The 21,453-nt window shown below is 38.8% G+C and overlaps 1 protein-coding gene across 1 annotated transcript; it reads right to left on the bottom strand.

The window, feature by feature from the left end:
- Positions 1–214: 214 nt before the first annotated feature.
- Positions 215–4,400, bottom strand: LOC310890924 (tRNA selenocysteine 1-associated protein 1-like; the record flags this gene model as incomplete). The annotated part of the gene is made up of 4 exons (XM_083853243.1): positions 4,120–4,400; positions 1,742–1,937; positions 1,170–1,215; positions 215–351 (listed from the first exon to the last, which is right to left on the bottom strand). The coding sequence occupies exons 1-4, from the start codon at positions 4,278–4,280 to the stop codon at positions 215–217; spliced, it is 540 nt and encodes a 179-aa protein (XP_083709369.1). The 5' UTR covers positions 4,281–4,400.
- Positions 4,401–21,453: the final 17,053 nt, after the last annotated feature.

Raw genomic sequence — 21,453 nt, 5'->3', positions numbered from 1 at the left:
AAGACCCCATTTACCTCTTTACATTTCTCGAATATTTACATGACTTCATGATGCTCCAAGAAGGGAGTGATGAACAAAAAGATTACAGAAACTGTCAAAAGCATAGCAAAAAAACCCCAACCTATCATTGTGCTTTAAAACTTATGAGCTAGAATAATGTAGAAGAAATGTAGTTTTAGCACTTTGGTCCTAACGGTCATGCTCTAGAAGACACTTAAATAGCAGAGGGGATTTCAGAAGTGACCGTATCCAGAGGTTGCCAGTGACAATTCATGAGTGAATCGTAGAGTTCTTCGCTTGTCTCCGTGAATTGTCTGTTCATTTCATCAACATCCAAGTAGAGCTGTGGATCTGAAAATAAAAGCCTGGTAAGTCCAAGTATCAAATCTGAGGCATGCGCACAAAAAAACTTCATGTGAAATGGCTAACAAAATGTATTTTAAGCTAAGTGTAATAAGCTATTAGATCTACTAATTTTAGTGAGGTATTTAGTCCTCTAAAATTTTGAGCCTCACAGCTCCAACTTTTGGGAATTTGTATATTAGAAGGCTGGGACTAGAATTGTCTTTCAAGATAAAGACAAAGACAATGTTTAAGATAGTAAAGATAACGTTTAAGGATAATCAGCCATGAAACCCTCCCAAGAGTCATTTAATTCACTTCTACGGCAATACACGTTACATAGGATAGTTTCTAAACACTAACACAAAATGCCTCCACGTGAGGAACTTTGCAAACCTTCCAGGACACAAATATGTTTTGTACCGTATTTGTAAGTGCAAGCTGAATCCTCCTTTTGGAATCTGCAACATAAGCTTTTACCTCAGGGTGGAGAACAAAGCTTTTGCATATTACTGAGTTTCTAATACAAAATCTGTTTAGCGGAACCAATACAAAGAACAAAATTCTGTCTTAGACCATTTTCAAATGGGAATGAAGGCACAGGTACAAGAAACCTGCTGCGAAGCATTGACAGTGTCCCGTTTTACTTGATGCGGTCAGTGTATGCTGTATCAGCTTTAAAACCCCAGCTGAATGCAGATCAACCCCACAGAGGTTTGACCTCAGCTGAATTTTCAAGATGTTCTTCATCCAGTAGAGGTTGGCTTGTATTGTTAAAAGGCACAAGTATGGCTAAACTCAAGTGACAATGACAGAACCCTTATTACCGTCAGTAATTAGGTCATCACCGATTGCAGTCATAACTGAAGATTCCTGAAAGACAGAAAAGGCTAAGTTTAATCATAACTCATTTCAGAAAGCATCACAGATTCAAAGTGCTGCAGTCTCAACCCATTCCTTCTTCCTACAACTACAAGGATAGATGGCATTTTATCTATTTATTTTAAGAAGAAAGCCAATATTACAGTACAGGTTGGAAGGGACTTCCGGAGGTCACAACTAATACATTGACCACGATAAGACCACTTACAACAACTGTTTAATTTGCTTTAAGCAAAGCAAATCAGAAGAACAGGAACAGAAGAAGCGTACGCAATTATGCTGTCAAAACCATTCTTTGGTATGCGTGAACAAATAATGGTGTATAAATCACTAATTCTATGGATTTACTATTTAAGCACTTAAATACAAACACCTCTGAATGGAATCTGCTCTTTTAACTTCACACTAAGCAGAAAGCATGTTTTCAACTTCGGATTCTTTTTGCTGATTCACACAAATCTGTACAACATATTATCTGTGAAATATTTTCTTTACAGCAAGCGTGCACTATCTTTACCTCAAAAACAGCTGGAGCCATTAAAGAATCTCCTAAAGAGCAGTCTCCAACAGCTTGCATGCTGTCATAGGGAGCATAGGAGCTGTAGTTGTAGTCAGCGTAAGCATCGTAACTCCTCTGCGAGTAGTAGTTCTGGTAATCTTGGTAATAATCATTATAGTTGTATGACTGGTACCGCTGCAATTCTGCTTTCAGTCTGAAACATGAGGAGTTGCATACAGTCAGAGAACAAGAAACTGTAAACCCAGTTCTGAACTTAAATAATTTGTTAGCTTACATACTTCAAAGCTTAAAAGGAAGCTTTCCTAAACAGTCACCTAAGTGACAGCTTAAGTCACAGCTCAAAACCTCATTTCTATAGAAGCAAGCATCCTCACCTTTGCCAATACCAGAAGGAATTGTTCTCATGGATTAACTCCAGAGCCTTGACATGGTTACCTGTACACATCAAGTATTTTTAGCGTTGGCATAAGCAAGCTGCTGCTAAGTCTCTGTGCTTTGCTAAAGATTGATTTAAGACCAGAGACATTTATCAAGCACAGCTGCTTTAAAGATGCAGTCTTAACCCTTCTATCTTTTATTTGTTTAATTACTAGATCTTATTTCCAGAAAGAAGTGAATGGAGTCAGATTATCCATTTCAAAAAAGCATCTGACGCTGCCTGTCAGTTTGCCATGTCTACCTCCACCTGCTCAGTTTTTTTGTTTGTTTAAAGTCCATTAAACATTCAACAGCTGCCAACTATACCGCTCAGGTGAAGTCAGTCTTGCTTAACAACACAATCGCGATTCTCCAGCATGACGCCTTATTATTAGTGGGAGAATTACAAAATACGCTGGTTCTTAAGAAGAAAGGGCCAGCTGATTAGCTTTCACTACTTTCCCTTTCAAGATTTCTCAGGGGCAGCTTCAGACTAATGACAAGAACCAAGACAAGTGCTATCTGTACTAAAACTGAGGTACACTGCATAAAGAACATTCAGATAACCCAGCTGCATATTCAAAAAAATCCGCTGTTTAGACTTGTCTTCACTGATTCTGTACAGGCAGACCTCCTGTGGTTGCAGTGCCCAGTTTCTCTGACTTGAATTGGGGATGCAGAGAAGTGAGTTCTATGCTTTTGGGGAAGAATACAAGCTGAAGGCATTCTGAAATAGCTTCCAAACTAAGCAAACATGAGGGACAAACTAATCCAATGGCTGGGTATTTCAATGCTAAGAGAGCACGGTACTCAGCCATTCAGAAACGTATTACTGATGTGTATTTTAATACCTACATTTGTTTCAATACTGCAAAGCTACACAAGTTCTAATAAAGAGGTAATCCATTGTCTTGTTACTGTAGTAAACAAACAGAAGATACATCATCTTAGGTCTTCTGCTTCCAACTGCACTCTTCCTACATACAGTTGTGTAGGGAAGGAAAATCTGAAAATACTGTTGACGTTCTTCTGGATAGCCGAAGCAAGAAAACATGTTTGTGGCTTATTCTTGTTTTCAAAATAAAACAATATTAATTTAATCAAAAAATTTTGGCAAAGAAGTTTGGACAGTGCTCTCTTGGAGAAGAGCATTTCCATTCTAAAGCAGAAGGAGGCAACATTTGCAGAATTATGCTAGGTAAACAGAAACAGAAGTGTCATTTTTTACTATTTAACAGAACACACAAGCTAACCTCATGAACATACTGAAATTGTTTATATGAAGTCCTGTTTTGTCAGTATCCTGGATCAAAGTTCATCAAATTTGGTGTCAATTCTTTAACCGTTCAGAGACCTGAATTGCCTTAAATAAGTGATAGAACTGAGCCGGTAGAGTAAGAAACCCTCTCAGGAAGTGCTAAGCTTTAAACTCCCCATTGCCCTAAGCTCATGAAAAGCAAAGAATAGCATTCTAAACCTGTTCTAGTAATAACGCCTTTGGCTTTCTCCCTGCGTTCCCATTTTTCCCCCCACTTCTTTCCTGTCAACCCACTATAAAACTAGTTATGTGCTTCTCTCAAACTAGAGGGAAAGCTCTAAGAACAAGAACTCCCTAGCATATAAAACCACTTGTTGTCCCTTCTACCTTATGCAGGCCCAAACCTGAAAATATTTACCAATGCATTCAGCTTTGCTGCTGTTGAGAAACAAGGCTGGTTACAATGGCAGCTAAGCCCAAGTTGCGCTGTCTGGCTAGACTTAACAGTTGGATTCCCCCAGCCATCCTGAAGCAGGTTGATGAATCCAGGGAGTCAAAACATAGGACTTCTGCATTTCTGGTTTTGTAGACTGCATCCTGTGTACAGCCACTACAGCAAGGGCCACAGACTTTCCAAAGGCAGAGCTACAAGAATCTGATTATTTAGAATAATTGTATCAATGCACAACTCCTTGGTTACCTTTTAGAAATTCCTATGCTCAGCCGGATTCCTTTTCCCCCCAGGCCTGGTGCATTCTGGCAGTCTTGCAGTGCCCTCATCTGATCACCTTGCTCACCAAATCTGACATAGGCATACCCTCTACTATTTTCAAAAGGGAGAAAACCAATTCTAGTATGCATAACAGTTACAAAGCTAATGAATTCAATTTCTGTCTTCTACAAAAAACAGAAGATAGCAGCTACTATAGCTTCTATTACTTAAGCAACCTCTCTGGCATGTGCACGTGCACAGAAAAGGCTTTCACCAAATTAAAAAACTTGGGCCAGAAGCAAAAAGCTTATTCCTTGGTAGCATTAAGATGCAACTCACTGAGAGCCAGCAAAACAATACATTTTAAGTGCTCTCTGCGTAAGTAATCAGATTCCATATTTCTGCATATACAGCAGTTAATCAGTTAGCACTAACCCACTCCTTTTGGAGCCACAAACTTTATTGGTCACAAACACCAAGAGCTGGCTGTAATTATCTGAACCAGTATTAACCGGTACCTCTGAACTCTTCAAACAAAAATATCTTTCAGGTGCTCTTAGAAGAACAACATCAATTGCCTGCAACAATTTGATGGCTTTGCTAAACGGAGCACTGAAAAGCACAGTGGTACAGTTTCTTTTGTAGCCTGTTCAGAAATTATAGCCCCGTGCCTACAGCTTCAAATCAGGCCAAGCTTACCAGCCCAACTCTTACAGCTTAAGTTCACTGCACTCGAATGCCTTCAAGACGTGCTTTTAGGAGCCATGGAGAAGAACCCTCTGGTAAGACCACCATTATAAAGTACTGAGTGTTGTTTTACACTTAAAATAGAACTATCTGTTACAGTCATTCATCAGCTTTCCCTAGGCTGCTGCTCTCTCACTACTGAATGTGATCCTGCTCTCAGTTTCCCACTAACTTTTTCCCCCAGCGGTTATGGCCTCTTTTCATCTATGACACTTTTAAGGGACTACACCGTGTTGAAAAATGCTGGTTAACATTTCCTTTTACACAAGGTGCCTCATCGAATTTTCCTGACTAAACCAAACCCCAGAACCTTAACTAGAAGAGGAAGCACACAAACACACACGCCTCCCTGGCCACCATATCTCCCCAAAACATATCTATTCAGTAACAGACCAACTGTAAGAATACTGCGATTAAAATCAGTATAGCTCTATACACTGCTTTTGTTCGGGATTACTAGCTAATGTCCTTCCCCTTACCCCTTCTGGAATTAATACTGAATTCTGTACTCCAAAACGCGGTTCTTAAGTCATACAAATGACATTTAACAATCAGAATTTTTCCACACAGTGATCCTCAATAAAAACTTCAATCCTCTACTGCAGTCTTTCAACAAATTAAAGGAATACAAAACTGGCTAATAACTGTTCAGTGATTTTTGGACCTTTGTAGCACTAGAGTAACAGCAGTACACTCTGCAGCATAGTTGCAAGTACGTGGGAATAAGATACTCTCTCTCATCTCTTTTTTTCTCTGAAAAGTGTGAGGCCTCTATTTCACCCTACTAAAGATTTTACCACCAACTGTACTGCTAGCATTGAGACACTACAACTTCTGTGCTTGTATGAGATGCAGGACAGGTTCCTTAAGGTGTCGCAATTTTTTGTCTAAACCTAGTGTTGAGATCAAAAAAGGGATTGCTACTAATTGCGTACGTATCAATAACCAGGACAGAAGACATGCTGCATATAGGAATTAAACTTTTTCTAAAGCTCTAGTACATGAACATATCAAATCCCGCAGATTTTTTCTAGTATGGTTTCAGAGGTCTTACTTGATGGACATAAGCGCACAAGTGAAGACAAAAGATACTCTGTTTACCTGAAGTACTGGTTTGCAAGTACTGCTTCTCTTCTGTCCTTCCCAAAATAAACTGTGAGGCAGCTGCAGACTCTGCACCTGAACACTCTGAGTGAACACCGAATGTAAATGATGGCAAGGCAGCATTTTGTGGACGCAGCCGCAGCACCAAAACCTGCAGAAATAAGTGAATGTCAAGTCCGTAACCCACGGTGTATCTGCAGTACGTGAAGGTTTGAACTACATTCTAGTCCTGATCTTTCCAGTCAAAACTGTTTAACAAACAACCCACCAAACAGTAAAACAAACAAGAAAACCCCATGCTTCCTCTCTACATAAAACTTTTCACAACTGTGTTTTCTGCCCACCACCTGGCTTTAAAAAGTATACGAACTTCTTTGAAAGATCATGTTTTTAGTCTGAACTCCAAATGAACAACGTGTAGGGCATGTAAAGAACAAGCACGTCATTAATGAAAGCTTTTCTCTAAAAAGGATAAACTTATTCTTGGGGAAAAGTGTGGAAACAGATGTTATCTAGGCAATATTCCTACAGGAAAAACGAATAATTTTGCCACACCTCAAAGGAAAAAATAAGTGTGCTTAACAGGTAAGAAAATAAAAAAAATCAGAGCAAACCAAAAAATAAATCACAGAATATGCATCCTCGTTTTAATCATTAAGTATTACCTCTGAGCTCTGCTTTGGTGCTTGGCTTTGCACTTTCACAGGCTACACACTTCGTGGCCTCTGCTTTGTTTTGAACCAAGCAGGTCTCCCAATCCCAGCTTCCTTCGGGCTTCTTGAATTTGTCTAAATCCAGAAATTCTCCAGAAGGAGCAGAAAATGCAGATGCACTGCTACTGGTCACAGGTGTTGGACCCTCTGTGAGACAAACAAGACAGTTAACCATCCTGTTTGAACATGAACTATAAAATGAACATTAACTTTTAAATTTGATTTGTCAAATCCCACAGAAATGTTCAAAATTACTCCACAACTCCCCCCCCCCCGCCCCTGAAAAAAATAAAAGCCACCAAAAACCCACAAAGAAACAAACAAACAAACAAAAAAACCAGAGTGGAACTCAAAGCTTCCAAACAACACACAACTCTGTTCAGCACACAAGCTTCTGCTGCTGTTGACCACAGTGTAACCTCCATAAAGAGGCCTGACAGGTGCCTTTTAAAAAAAAGGTGCCTTTTAAGAGAGAAGCAGAAGATAACGCTTCAAATTCAAAACCGGAAAGACAAGAATGGCTCTTCCCTTCCACAGCACACGCAGAAAACTTTTATCCTAGTATTACTTGCATCGCTCTTCCTCCTGACAAGTGCAACGTAACCGTGCAATTCACTGCACCATGGTCACAGTAAACCCCTCATTTCCAAAATTCCTCCTTGCAATGGCAAGAGCCTCAGACAAAGATGCCGACTGACCGCTCAGAGGTTGGAAGTCCAAGAGAATCAACTCTGTCTGAAATCCATTATCTTACCTCATGAAATTTCAGTCTTACCGCACAGGATGATTACAAAAGCCCGGTCTAGTCCACCTTAATTTGTTTCTTCCACGATATATTTGCACAGGTGTTTTTCGATGTAATGGCATGTTAAATGACATTTAGAGTCAAAGTTAGAATTAGAATCGTATTTTAAAAACAATACAACCACGCTCAAAATCAATTACGGTCACACACAATGGGAAACAACCCAGTACTGCCCTGAAGAAGTTACCCAGCGGGTCACTCGCTTTCTTGAAGCCTACCACTGACCTTCATAGGCATCTCTCTGCTTTAGCTTAAGACTAGTTAAGACTACACTGTCTTGAAATCTGGCTTCACATCTCCCCTCAATTACATACAAACGGTGAGTAGAGGCATTTTGGACACATTCTGTAATTTTTTTTACTTATTTTTTGAAAGAGAAAAACGCAGTCATTTTTAACTCTTTCTATGGAGTTCTCATTTTCGCCAGTGAAAAATCACTATGTTGTTTTTAAATTAAGTCACCCACTTCAGCCATCTTCCCTCACCAGCTGCAAAGCCGGGGGTATCTGCATTGATCCAGCTCCGTACTAATACATTTCACAATCAGTTCAATTTATGCGACAGGCTGGAACCTGGGCTGAGACCTCTGAAGTGCCTGTAAACCAATCCTGCAGACAGCCGCTAACCCATCAACCGTACCTGGGAATCGTGTTGCTTAAAATATTCCATATATGCAACGTACTTTTATTCTGTACAAGATTCACAGAGGCTAGGATGGAAACAACAGGAAAAAAAGGACCATACCTGGTTTCTCAGACTGACAGGCTACACATTTGTTATCTTCCGTCTTATTTGGTACAAGGCATATTCCACAGTCCCAAGAGCCTTTCGCCTTCTTAAATTTGTCTCCAAAGCCCAGAGTGGCTGTTGTGTCAGTGCTGCTCGAGGAGGATGTCACTGTCACCGAGCTGTCTGTGACCACTGGTCATGTCAGAGCAGGCATTACTCCCGTTCCAGGTTTTGGTGTCTCACATGCTATACATTTTGTAGCTTCCGGTTTGTTTTGGACAAGACATGTATCACAATCCCACGTTCCAGGTACTGTTTTGAATTTGTCTCCAAAGCCCAGCATCCCTGCTGGGGGCGCTGCTGGCTTTGAGGTGTCGCATTGACTTGAACTTACTGTCTGTTTCATACTCTCAACTGTTGACGCTTTAGTAGCTTGACAAGTTACACATTTGTCCTTTATGTCTTTGTTTTGCAGAAAAGGGTCACATGTATCAGATTGCCAGTACGATGCTTGTGTAGAAGTCTCTTTACCTGCAGAAAAAGTTGTTATTGCAGGCCTAGTATAAACCACTGTGCTTGTTGTAGGTTGTGCAGACGTAGAAGAGCGTGTTTTCAACAATCCAAAGTCTAGGAAGCAAGAAAAAAAAGTCTTCCTGTTAGCGCGGCACCTCACTACATGTAACTAAGTGACTTTACTAGAGGGCAAAAATTTCAACTCAGGTGCCAATGGTTACAACTAGACATTCAGACCGAGCGCAACAGGAAGTCCCCAGAAATCTTATCTAAATGGATGAAATTTCATCTGCTGCACTGGGTCACAACAGAACATTTCGTTAAAGCTTCATTTAACTCTTTGTTTCCAAGCAAGCTTTAAATCAACATTTTCACTGGTCGATACAAGTACAAACAGACAGTAGCTGACTGAAATCTGACAGTCCAACGTGGAATGGAAATAATACAATTTGATTAAGACGCGATGCCCAATCGAATCAAATTTCTAAAGCTCCTCCTTCCGTAGCAGATGACTCAAATCTACTCCAGTAACTGTACAGAAGTTTGTACTCGGAGCAGCAATCCATGCGGTATTTTCCCACAGATGCTGAATATTAATTAAATAATAAAAACTCAAGACAATTGAACAACTGTCTAATTTTCTATAATCTTTTTCAAAATGCATCGGACACAGGACAACTCCTTATTTAAAAGGTGGCAATTTTAACAGGAAAGACAAGCTACTAATACAGAAAGACTAAAGGAAATGCATCTTAAACAGCAGCTCAAGTTGCTTGTAAATCTACCTTGAACATAGTTGTTTTGTGGTTTGTTTGTTGGTTTTTTTTTAGTCAAAAATGAAGTCTTTGAACAATGTGGATTTAGATTCTGCTTCTTTTAAACCGATAAAGAAAGTGAATGTCACTTCACTCAGAGGTCTTTCCTTAAACAAAATGCACAATGTATTTTCTCTCACTTAGCTCTTTCCAACAGAGAAATGTGCTGCCTTCTTAACAAGTATGTAAGTTAGAAGAAGACTTTTGGGAAAAGATCAAATTCAATAAAGCCCTTTTTCTTAAAAGATATCTTTTCCACAGACACACTTTATGAAACTGTTGAAAACAATTGCAATTGCTTAAAAACAAAATTCAGAAAAGGGTTTTTAACGTAAAACACTCCACTTCTGTTTGCAGTTTAAATTTTAATCCACAGGAGCCATTGTAAGCTAAGGCCCAAAGATTCACAGCTTTCGCCATGTATTTGGAACTGAAGCTCTTTCCTATTCTTTCTTCACCTGGGCTGAAGGTGGGACAGGAGTGTTGAGTTTTACAAACATTTCCTTTTCAATTCCACAAATTGTATTTACTTAAAATGAAACACCGATTATCTGGCTAATTCTCTTAGTACCTCATTTACAATTACATCCTAACACGTAAAGGAGATGCAACCCATCTGCTTTTCATCTTGCAGTTTTACTTCCAGCAACAAACACCACTTAGAATAGAAGGGGGCAGATGCACCCTAACAAACGCAGCGCTTAATGTAATGCTCTCCTACATTCATATTTATAGCAGATACTCTATTAACCATAAGTCGTGTGTTGGTTTTTTTTTTAATAAAAAATGCTAGCGTATTTTTTGCAGCATCTTTTTAAAAGGAGTTCATTATCTCTCCAGGATTTTTTAGAACGTCTAAGACGCTTCCTTCCTTTAATACGTGGGCAGTGGTGAAGGGACCACCAGCAAAATCTTTGACCTCCTCTTTCTGTGTGTTGATGTTGGTTGAGGTGGTGGTGTCTTTTGAAACAAAAGAAAACAAAAACAGCTTTCACAATGTGACCTAGTTAGAGCAGATTATACTCACTTTTGTTAGAAACAAGAATTTCCAGCTTTCATGCTTCTCACATAAGAATCTTCACAAATTCTACTTACTTTGCAATGCTTTATGATTACAAGCAAAACAAAAAGCAACAAAACAAAAAAAAAATATAAAAGCAGATCTGTCACTGGAAAAATACTGCAGAAGTCCAACACTGCCTGGAATTGCTAGCATGCGCAGACAGGACAGATTGAAGATTTAATAAAGAAAAAAAGGAAAATCAGCACTTCAGATCTGAAGTGCTAAAGTTTCAGTTACCTAGGGTAAGAAAGGGCGTCACTGGAGTACCACTGGGTCCAGAAAGTTCTGCCGATTTTACAACGGGAACACTAAATGTAAACCCAATCTGCTATGAACAAGAGAGGTTTTTCAGATTCTCAAGCCACAGGAACTCCAATCGAATGCACACACAAAACCAAATCTGAAAGCTGCTCTTCACATTTGTAGCACGCATGCTGAATGACAAATTATAAGCCAGAAGCCTACATACTTTTCTCCATCAAGGCAGATTCTGCTTTAGTGTTCTGCAACAGCCTACTAAATGCCTAAGAAAAAAAGTCAAGCTCCTTTATTATTTTACTTACAGAAGACGTAGGTAGCACTTCTGCCTCAGTAGATTTCACAACTGGAGATGAAAACGCGAACTCAGGACTGCTAACAGTACTTGCTGGTTGTATCTGTATTTTCAAAAGAATTAAAGGTTTATATTTAAGAGCAACAACTACCTGAATTCACTACCCAACAGAAGTCCCGCAGTGACGTCGAAAAACCTGATGTTTGAGTTATTTTGCAGATAAAAGTAATAATAAAACACAGGGAAGTTTCCAAGTGGGTATAGGACAATATCTTCAAAACCAAATTCCAGAAACTGAGAGGAAAAGCTGGAGATGCTACTTAGGTCTAAATGCACGGAAAAGCAAGCCAGGAAGCTGAAGAACGGCAAACTCAGCCCAATGATACTCCAAGAACTTCAGCAAACACCTCAACATGTTAAAGCAGCTGTCTACTTCAAACCGTACAAAAAATATTTCAAGTACTCTGGAACAGATTAATGTTTATTTTATTGCAATAATATGCCAATTATTGCACCCTAGGCTCATTCTATGTGAGGCTTATATGACCACGTTACCTCTAATTTAATAACTTAAATAAAGTTGTGGTTTAACCATTGCAGGCAACTAAGCACCACACAGCCACTCGCTCACTCCCTCCAAGTGGAACAGGGAAAAGAACTGGAAATAAAGAAGTAAAGTTGTTAAATTTGAGGTAGCATTAATGACTCATCGCATGTAATGGCTACCTGGAAAGACAAATGCCATAACCCTGTACATACTCCCCACTCCTTCCCCTTCTTTCCCCCAGCATTTATTGCTGAGCACGACGCTAAATGGTGTGGAATATCCCTTCGGTCCTCTGGGCTCCGCTGTCCTGGCTGAGTGCCCTCCCAGCCTCTTGTGCATCCCCGACCTCCTCGCTGGCAGGGCAGCGTGAGAAACAGAAAAGGACTTGTCACTGTGTAGGCACTGCTCAGCAACAGCTAAAACACCAGTGCCTTACCAACACTGTTTTGCTCACAAATCTGCAACACAGCATCATCTACTACGAAGAAAATTAACTCTACCCCTGCCCAAACCACTATAAATAACTTGGCATAAAGTCCACACCCCCCTTCCCCCGCAGACTTCCACAGCATTTGAAGCAGTTATACAATCACGTTAAATGGGAGTTGGCAGGCTCTAAGACTGAGAGAAGCAGAATCAAAACATTTATGCCTTTTTCCCCAAACTGGCATACAACCCCAATTCATTCAGCTGCGTAGAAACTAATATTTGTTAGTTTCATGAGCACCACAGAAAAAGTCAACTCGCAATAAAGCAGTATACTCATTGTAAACATTATTTATAGCATAAAGATTTACCTTGCCCGCCGCCGTCGCTGCTGCATCTGCCATGCCTGCCGCCTCCGTTGAATTTGCCACGCTTGTCGTTGCCGCTGTTGACTTTGCCTTGTCCTTTGTCATCAGCAGATATGGCATGCCCGCCGCCATTATTGGATATGTCAAGCCTGAGGGCACTGTTGAACACGTTATGCCCGACGTCGCCGTTGTATATATCATGTCCTCCACCTCCTCCTCTGATAGATCTGTCAAGTCCTCCACCTCCGATGGATCTATCATGCCCTCCACCTCTGATGGATCTGTCATGCCCTCCACCTCTGATAGATTTGCCATGCCCGTCGCAGCTGCTGGAGTTGCCGTGCTCATTGCTGCTGTTGAAACAGCGCTCGGTGACGCTGAGACAGCGCTACTACCAACGAAACTAGAATTGAACTGAGGCAGCGATGCAGCACTGATGGGTAGGGGTATGTTCGGTAGCACTGGTTCCTCCACTTCCTAAAGTTGCAAATTTTAATTTTTCTTATACAAGACATACTACTTTCTCACCCCATCGCACCCAATTTATTAACAAAATTAAATAGAACAAAAATCCATACAAATTAAGAGAAAACAAGTTTCCAGAAGAAATCCCGATCTCCCCACCTCTGTCTACCACGTCATTTTAATTTATGGCAGGCCTGCTTCCACATTATACTCTATTCAACAACTGTACAGCAAGAACACTGAAAGTTAACTCAAAACCTGTGCAGAACAGAGACGCACAGATCACATTTTTTTTCTTTCTTTTCTATACTTTAGTCATCAAAGCTCTGGAGAAGCATCATCCTTTCTAACTACCCTCGCATGGCTTCAATTAAGAGTACACTCTCAAGACAAGTGAGAAAGTGTTCCTCTTGCAAAATTAGGCAGGATAGCTGCCAAAGTTTCTAAAGTCATTACAGCAGGGAACGTGGAAAGAGGTAATGTTTAAAGAAGCAGGTAGGTTCAACAACCAAACTAAACACAAAAAGCACCAAAGAAAGTCAGACTAACAGCACTGAAGATTGTGTTCTGGTAAATACAGTCTATACCATGTATCAGGATGCAAATATAAAAATCAGAAGAGAGCCTCTTAACAACTTCAATTTTCATCCCTGCCACTTACTTTATTTGATTACTAAGATTGGATGAGTTATGTTTTAAATGGCATAGAAAATCTGACCAAAATTTGTACAGTACTATCATGATCTACTTAGAAATGACTAGGCAGGGGTGTAAGTTGGTGCTACTGATATTCAGTGCATCCTGTAGCTTACATCTGTTTCACAGTTTTGATTTGAAAAGTTTATGGAACTTTTGATATTTGGACCATTATTTTATTTGCGTTACAGGAATAAACAACAGTGTTTACGATTTCTTTATATTGCATCATCCAGAAGTCCCATTTAATGATTTGAAACTTAAATTAACTTAAATACTTAATATTAACTTAATATTAATTAAATACTTAATGTTAACATAAATACTTAAATTAACTTACAGGCAGCTTATATAACATCCAATAAAAGAAAAAATAATCTGAATATTCATGGTCATAGTTTTATGGAATAGATTTTTCCTATTAAAATGAGAAAAAAACTCTCTCACAATGAGTTGGGTGAGTATCAAAAACTGAGTCATCGTTAGCAGACATGCAGAATGCTCTCTTCTACTACTCTTTTTCACACTCTTGGCCTGTATCTTTCTGTACGACTTAAATATGAAACCAAAAATTAAGCTTTTTTTTTTCTTTTTATACTTGGCACTCGTTTCAAGTATCATTCCTGTAGAAAAACTATACAAACCTTCACCAAAACATTACTTCTCTTCTTAGGACTCATTCATTCAATTGCTAACGAGAAATGTTATAGTTTGAAGAATCTCCAAGGTAAGAGAATTAAAAATTTCAAAATTACATAAGCAAAGTTCAGGTATTCAAAGACAGGAAATCAATTGGAGCCTGCTCTGAAACCCACAAGAAAACAAAAACAATGCAAAAATAAAGCGGTATTGTTATAATTTACTATGATGCAATAAAACTGACACACTTAGCTAGTTACTTCAGTAAGCTCAGTGACAGCAATTAATTTAAGAGTCACTTACCTGTTCTTGTACAGCTCTTGATAAATAGTGTATTCCTCTTTCCCTTCTCATTTTGCCGCCTCCGCTACTCACTCCTGAAGACAGACCATTGGACGCAGCAGTACTGAATTTGTAGCTGGTCACATTGCTAGCACACGACAGTACAGAAGTTGGGGGAAACAAGAGAAAAAAAAATTACCAGCCAAATTTTTTTTTCAAGATATTAGAGCTGTTATTAGTCCTAGAATTGAAACCTGCTGATCAGAAAAAAACTAAAGCTGTCTCACAAGTTGCTAAACGCTGGTAAATACTTGATGTTCTAAATAGGAAAAACTTTATTAACAGCAGCAATGAAAAGGACATACATAAGTGCACCGTTCACATGGGAACAATGACTAAGCCAGAAGACCTGAAATAGAAGAGCTGATTTAGATTGTTATTTTCCAGTGCTTCCTTTAAATAGGACTGGTTCTCTGATTCTGCGATGCACGTGTATCTTTTGCAGGGATATAAAAGAACAGCTCACAAAAATACAGAAAGAGTGCACATATGCACACATACACATGGGAAACACTGCCAACAGCTCTGATAGAATAGGGACGCCTTAGACTTGTGTGGCAAGGTAATATGGCCTAAGCTTCAGAAGCAGCTCTGGCTTTCATGTGGCCATCAGCAGGAACAGCAGAGGTGTTTGGGTATGCCAACATTCCAGAAGTCTTTTCAGACATGAATACAGATCCCTTTTGTAAGGCATACAAAGGCGTTTTTCTGGTACTTAAAAAAGCCTAGCTCAAAACCAGAAAGATATCCTAATCCAAGAGCAAATGGGGAAAAAATAACCCAAACCAGAAGTGGAATAGGGAATAACTCTAACAAAAGTACTATGGCAAGAAAATGAAGTATGCCTGGAAAAACTGTGACCTCAAAGCTTATCTTGCAGCCAATCAGTCAGTCAGTACAAAAGTGCATTAGATCGCACTGGAAGACACCAGGTCAAACTCCCACAATACTGAGGAGGAGAACTGGTCTAAACTTGTCAAATACTTGACAACAGCCTGCTTAGCACTGTAACTGCATAGAGGAAGACAGATCCCTAAGGCAGATGCTCAGACTTTTCTCTAATCCAAACTGTCAATCCATTAGAATTCTGAAAAAAGTCTTACATCAAAATAGATCTTCATTCAGACAACTATCGCTTGCCCATAACAGCCCATATTCCTCTTTCTGTTAACACCTGTGAGCTTCAAGGGGGCAAAGACAGTTGTCAGCCTTCAAGCAAGTCTAATCTACAATTGGACTCAGGATATAAAATATATATATATATACACACACACGCATAGATATATAGCATTGGTGGGCCAGAGATTTACTGAGTATTCCAACTCAACTGTCCAAAGGGACTCTTGCCAGCAGATCAGTGTGGTGCTCCTGCTCCAGAACATGGCACCCAACAGAGACCAGCATCACAAAAAACACTACCACCACTACCTACTCTACAAACAAAAGGTAGGGCACTGCAATAAACTTTGTGAACGAAATCAAAAGCAGTGTGAGTTTTCTGTATCTCCTTCCTAAATGGAGAAGTAGAAAGGAGTTCTAACAAAGACAATTTAGAACAGTTTGAAAAAAACATAATTAAAACCCAGCACCTGATTGCACCTGTACCAGAACCTTAAAGCCAGTCGCTTCCACCCCTAAAAAGGTGGTTGTTGTGAAGTCCAACTTTTAGATGCCAAAACAAAGTGTTGAGTTCTTTCTGCAAGCCAAAGAATGCCCATGGTCACCTAAGAATTGCTTGGCAGATGAGCATAGAGTCAACAAAATTCCCTGCTACTGTTCTTTGAAAAGAGCGACTCCCTAAAAACCGAGTGCAAAGTCCCTTAACTCAAGCATTATTACCCAAAACACCATTTGCCCAGAAGGAAAAGCCATCAATATTATCTGGAGGATAACTCATTTGACCTAAACCAAGAAAGCAGTATAACACAAAGCAGTCTCCTCAAGAAGAAATTCAATTAATTCTGCTGGATTTTTTTTATTTTAGAGATGAGTTAGCATTTGGCCTCAAATGATTCTAAAGAACACATGGTCTTCATGTGAACTCAAAGCAGACAATTAACTTCATCATGAAAGGAGTATTAAAAAAAAGAATAATAAATCATAAATCTTCCTCCATGTTTTTGCTTAAAAAATAAAGAAAAAAACACATCAATAAACATCCTCCTGAACTGTAACTCACTTCGCCTACTTCACCTTCTAAAGAATGCTTCAGAAAGAATCATCCCATTAGGACAGAGCTTTCAAACTGCAAGCAATTAAATAGCTAAAACTAATAGCTTTTCCCCTAGGGAACATTAAGAGGGACAAATTATTTTGTTATAAGTAAACTGAGTTATAAACCATGAAATATCTGTCAAAGCAAAATTTGTAACGCTACAGATTTAGTTAAACTACAAAATGAGCCATATTTCCTGTAGAAGGAAAAAATAAGGCCTCCAATAGCAAAGATCCTTTCTGTGGATACAGCATTATAACGTGCTTCGTTTCCCATCTTCGTATCCTTCTCAGAAGATAAACTTGGGATAAAAAGCGGTGTATCAGTACTTTTATTCTTGCTCGTCTTCCTTCCTTTCATAAAAACAACAATTTTCTCAAAGTTCTATTGATCTTCAAACACAATCCAGACTTTGCAGCTGCCTCAAAATACAAAATTTTCATTGGATTTCCCATTCCTTTTACTGAGAACTGTCACCACCTTTCAGGTGCAGACCGTACTGAAAAAGGAGATTTCTTTCTTTCTTCAAGTAAGTTTTAAATTAATAGATGTCATACCTTTCAGATGGTTCTGCTCGCTGTTCTGCAGGCAAAGTCTTCTCTCTCATCCCCTGCAAGTTAAGTTTAGTTCAAGACTTAGCTGAATATGTACAGAATACACAAAGTACCAACAACCACTTCATGTGTTTTTTTGTGGTTTTTATTTTATTTATTTATTTTTAATTTTATAGCCCTGAATACACCTCACCTACTTAACGTTGTTCCCTAATTCAGCATTGTGGGTACAGTTCAGTTAAATTTTGGGGCTAAAGTAAGCATCACTGCTTCACTCAGCATTGAGGACAAACTGATAGAACACTAAATCAAATTTGTCAAATCCTCTAACAAAGAAAGTAATTATTTTAAACAAAATGACAAAAATTGTGTGTGTGGGGGGGAGAGTTTTCATCAAAACTTGTGTTTGCCAACCCCGTAAAAGGGACATACTTTTCTGTTTTCTATCATTTATCAACAAACAAGAAAAAAAAAAACTCTACCCCCCTAAAAACTAAGCAGTTGCTGCTACATTCATTTTAGAACTTTACCAAATGGAGATTGTGCTGGCTAAACAATACAGAGATTGAAAGAGTTAAAAGCAATAAGCAACCAGTATTACTGTCCACTTTGATTTCCAGCCTAAGAAGCCCATACACTTAACAAGTGGTCATTTGTACACTCAGACTGATACTGGAAACACAGATGTTTTCGCAGAAAGAGATGCCCATTTAATTTTATGGAAAATTTATCAGACTCCATCTACTCCAAAGCAATCAAAACCGATAACTCAGCACATTGTCAGAACTCTCACTTGGAGCACATAGCTCACCTGGAATAGTTTACACAGAACACGAGCATGTTTCATCAGTGACAGCTTTGTGTACATGAGAATATAAAAGGAAAACATTTCTGTCTTTTAATATTCTTTCACTGACAACAGGATGACTCAATAGCACATCATGACATCGTGAAAACAACCACAAGACACTGAGTGTTCCAAAAACAGAATTAAATCCATAAAAGCTCAATCTATTTCACAATGGTTCCCACTGCCTTAAAGCTCGCCTCAAACATACTATCAGTACTTTTTGCAAAGATAGGATAACAATTGGTTTGAGAAACATTCCAAGACTGGAAAAAAAAAACAGGCACATAAGGACTCAAAAATGTACTCACTTGGAACTTTGTGTCTCCTCTCTGGCAAATTTTGCTGGACTGAGTAGTTGAAGTCGGTGATGGTTCAGAATACCGCGTATAACGCATCGGCTGACGGTTTACTGTTGGTGTCACAAGTCTCTTAACAGGTGGAGGCTGGAATGCATTCTGGGATTCCAGCTTTGAAAGGGAAACAGCAATCAATTTATCCTTATGTCCACCCAAATTAATTCCAATATTTATTGATGAAAACAAATTACAGAACTATAAACCTCCCCCCATCGGTCTTGGCACTCAGTGAATACAATTTGAAAATTCTGAAGACCGTTCAACTTGTAGAGGGAAATCACCAGAAAACCAGTAACGAAATCCATAAAGCTATATATAAGTAGCCAAAGTCTGACTGAATTCCGTTTCAAAATTTGGCAGTTAGCTTCATAGACAAAATAATTCATGCTACCATAATTAAAATAATCCATGTTCCTAGAATATGCTCCTATCTTTTCCTCTGCCCACACTGTGATTTTTTTTTTTTAGTAGCTTAATTCATTAATTTAACATTTGAAGTGTTAAGCAACTAATTATACAGGCTTCTGGGCTTCACATCCCCTACATTTTCCCCCTTCAAAGTTACACAAACAATAGAACACACTCAAAAAAAACAACTTGTCAATCTTACAATAATCTCATTCATTAAAATATGATCCAATGCTTTACATGTGCATTAGATGCACTTCAAGTAGTGGGTTTGACTTCCCTTTTCAAAGCATTTTCACAGACCAGAGTTAATTTTTAACACAGACCACTGCGTGTTCTGCAAAACTGACTTAACTGAACTGTCAGACAGAAAACAAACCCTAAAGGCTACAAGATTTACCGATGGCTCCGCCTGCGGTCTTAAGGATCAGAAAATACAGTCTTAGGAAGCATGCTATTGTTCAAATCAATACCAACAGGAAATCGTTTACACCGCAGCTTTAATTTCACAGTATCTCCCAGCTCTTAGTAATAGGATTCACACTCTCTCTAAAGTATACAAAAATACATCTTTCTAAAAAATATTACATTCAGTTTGAAACCTTGAATAAGACATGTTTTATGTAAGTTCACAAATCTACTTCGAGTGAACGATGGTTCATTGCTGGTTTTAAAGGTAAAAAAGAAAAATATTAATTCCCCCAGTTAGGCATTCAATACACCAAGAGCTATTCTGCCTGGTACAGTTCCTTGAAATAAGAAAAATACCACATCACTGCTACCCACTGCAGAAGTTTAGCCCGAGTGCACAAGTGTTCCGTCAACCGCATGTTCACTTTAGCAGGAAAACACACGATCGTCTCCTCAGCAAATAATTGCTTCTCATCACGGGCTACCCTTCTCCCGCCACCATTATGAATTCTAGTATTATGAATAGACAATCTATCTCCTTTCACCCACTGACAGCTGCGTGCAACATTCATTTAGTGGCTGACAATTTCAGGCTCTCTGTTGCAAATCTGGCAGATCTTTCTTAATGCCTTATCACAGGTGTATTGCTATAATATAACTGAGAATTCACACCAGATTTGGTTTTAGTTATTTGGATAATATTTATGATATACTTCACTTCTCCATGCCCTTGTAATTTGGCAGATGGTGAAAAGATGGTCCAGGAAATCTGAGATGTTTGTAAACTCTGAAGTGATTGTAAACTTAATTATACATCCATCCAGTCAAGGAATTAGCACAGAAACTTCTTGAGACACTGTCCCTTTTCTCATTAGAACAGAAGATGAAAAGTTTGCACATCTTGTTATTTCCTTCAGTCACCTGATCTTCAAGTGGTCATTTAAGGGTTTTGCAATTTAATAAGCCCAAGAATACCCCTAACTAAAGTCATCAAAAAAAGATGACTAGTTTTCATTTTTTAAAGAAAATGAAAGGAAATCATGCTTTACCACAGCATTATCACCAGTTCTGTGCTACCTCCAAATAGGAATTTAGGAGCGTTAAGATTTATAGCGTCAGAAAAGAAAAAGAAAAAAAAAAACCTCTACCCCCCTAAAAACTAAGCAGTTGCTGCTACATTCATTTTAGAACTTTACCAAATGGAGATTGTGCTGGCTAAACAATACAGAGATTGAAAGAGTTAAAAGCAATAAGCAACCAGTATTACTGTCCACTTTGATTTCCAGCCTAAGAAGCCCATACACTTAACAAGTGGTCATTTGTACACTCAGACTGATACTGGAAACACAGATGTTTTCGCAGAAAGAGATGCCCATTTAATTTTATGGAAAATTTATCAGACTCCAACGATGGTTCATCGCTGGTTTTAAAGGTAAAAATGAAAAATATTAATTCCCCCAGTTAGGCATTTAATACACCAAGAGCTATTGTGCCTGGTACAGTTTTGCAATTTAATGATACCCCTAACTAAAGTCATCAAAAAAAGATGACTAGTTTTCATTTTTTAAACAAAATGAAAGGAAATCATGCTTTACCACAGCATTCTCACCAGTTCTGTGCTACCTCCAAATAGGAATTTAGGAGCGTAAGATTTATAGCGTCGGAAATTAACAATTTTCCTCCTCTTTACTTTGAATGGTGATAAAAAGCAGAAAAATTAGTTTTCTGTGCCCGAATGAACACGGAAGTCTGTACAAAGTCTATATGACCACTCAAGCAGTATTTTTCTATTTGTGATCATTTCTTCAAGAGAAAACTTGCCTCAAGAGGAATTTTAATATGCAGCTTCACCCCAAGTTGGGGGACAAGATAAAACGACTTGGTGTGTTCTAGAGCTGTTGCTCTCAACTTACAAAGATAACATAATTCTTAACCTGAGTAATCTTCACAGCCCATCATCTATTGTGGATACATGCCAATATTAACTTGATTTGATGTCTATG

This window comes from Anser anser (assembly GCF_964211835.1).
Source record: "Anser anser genome assembly, contig: HAP1_SCAFFOLD_101, whole genome shotgun sequence".
Taxonomy (NCBI): domain Eukaryota; kingdom Metazoa; phylum Chordata; class Aves; order Anseriformes; family Anatidae; genus Anser; species Anser anser.
This window is presented reverse-complemented; position numbering and strand designations above follow the sequence as displayed.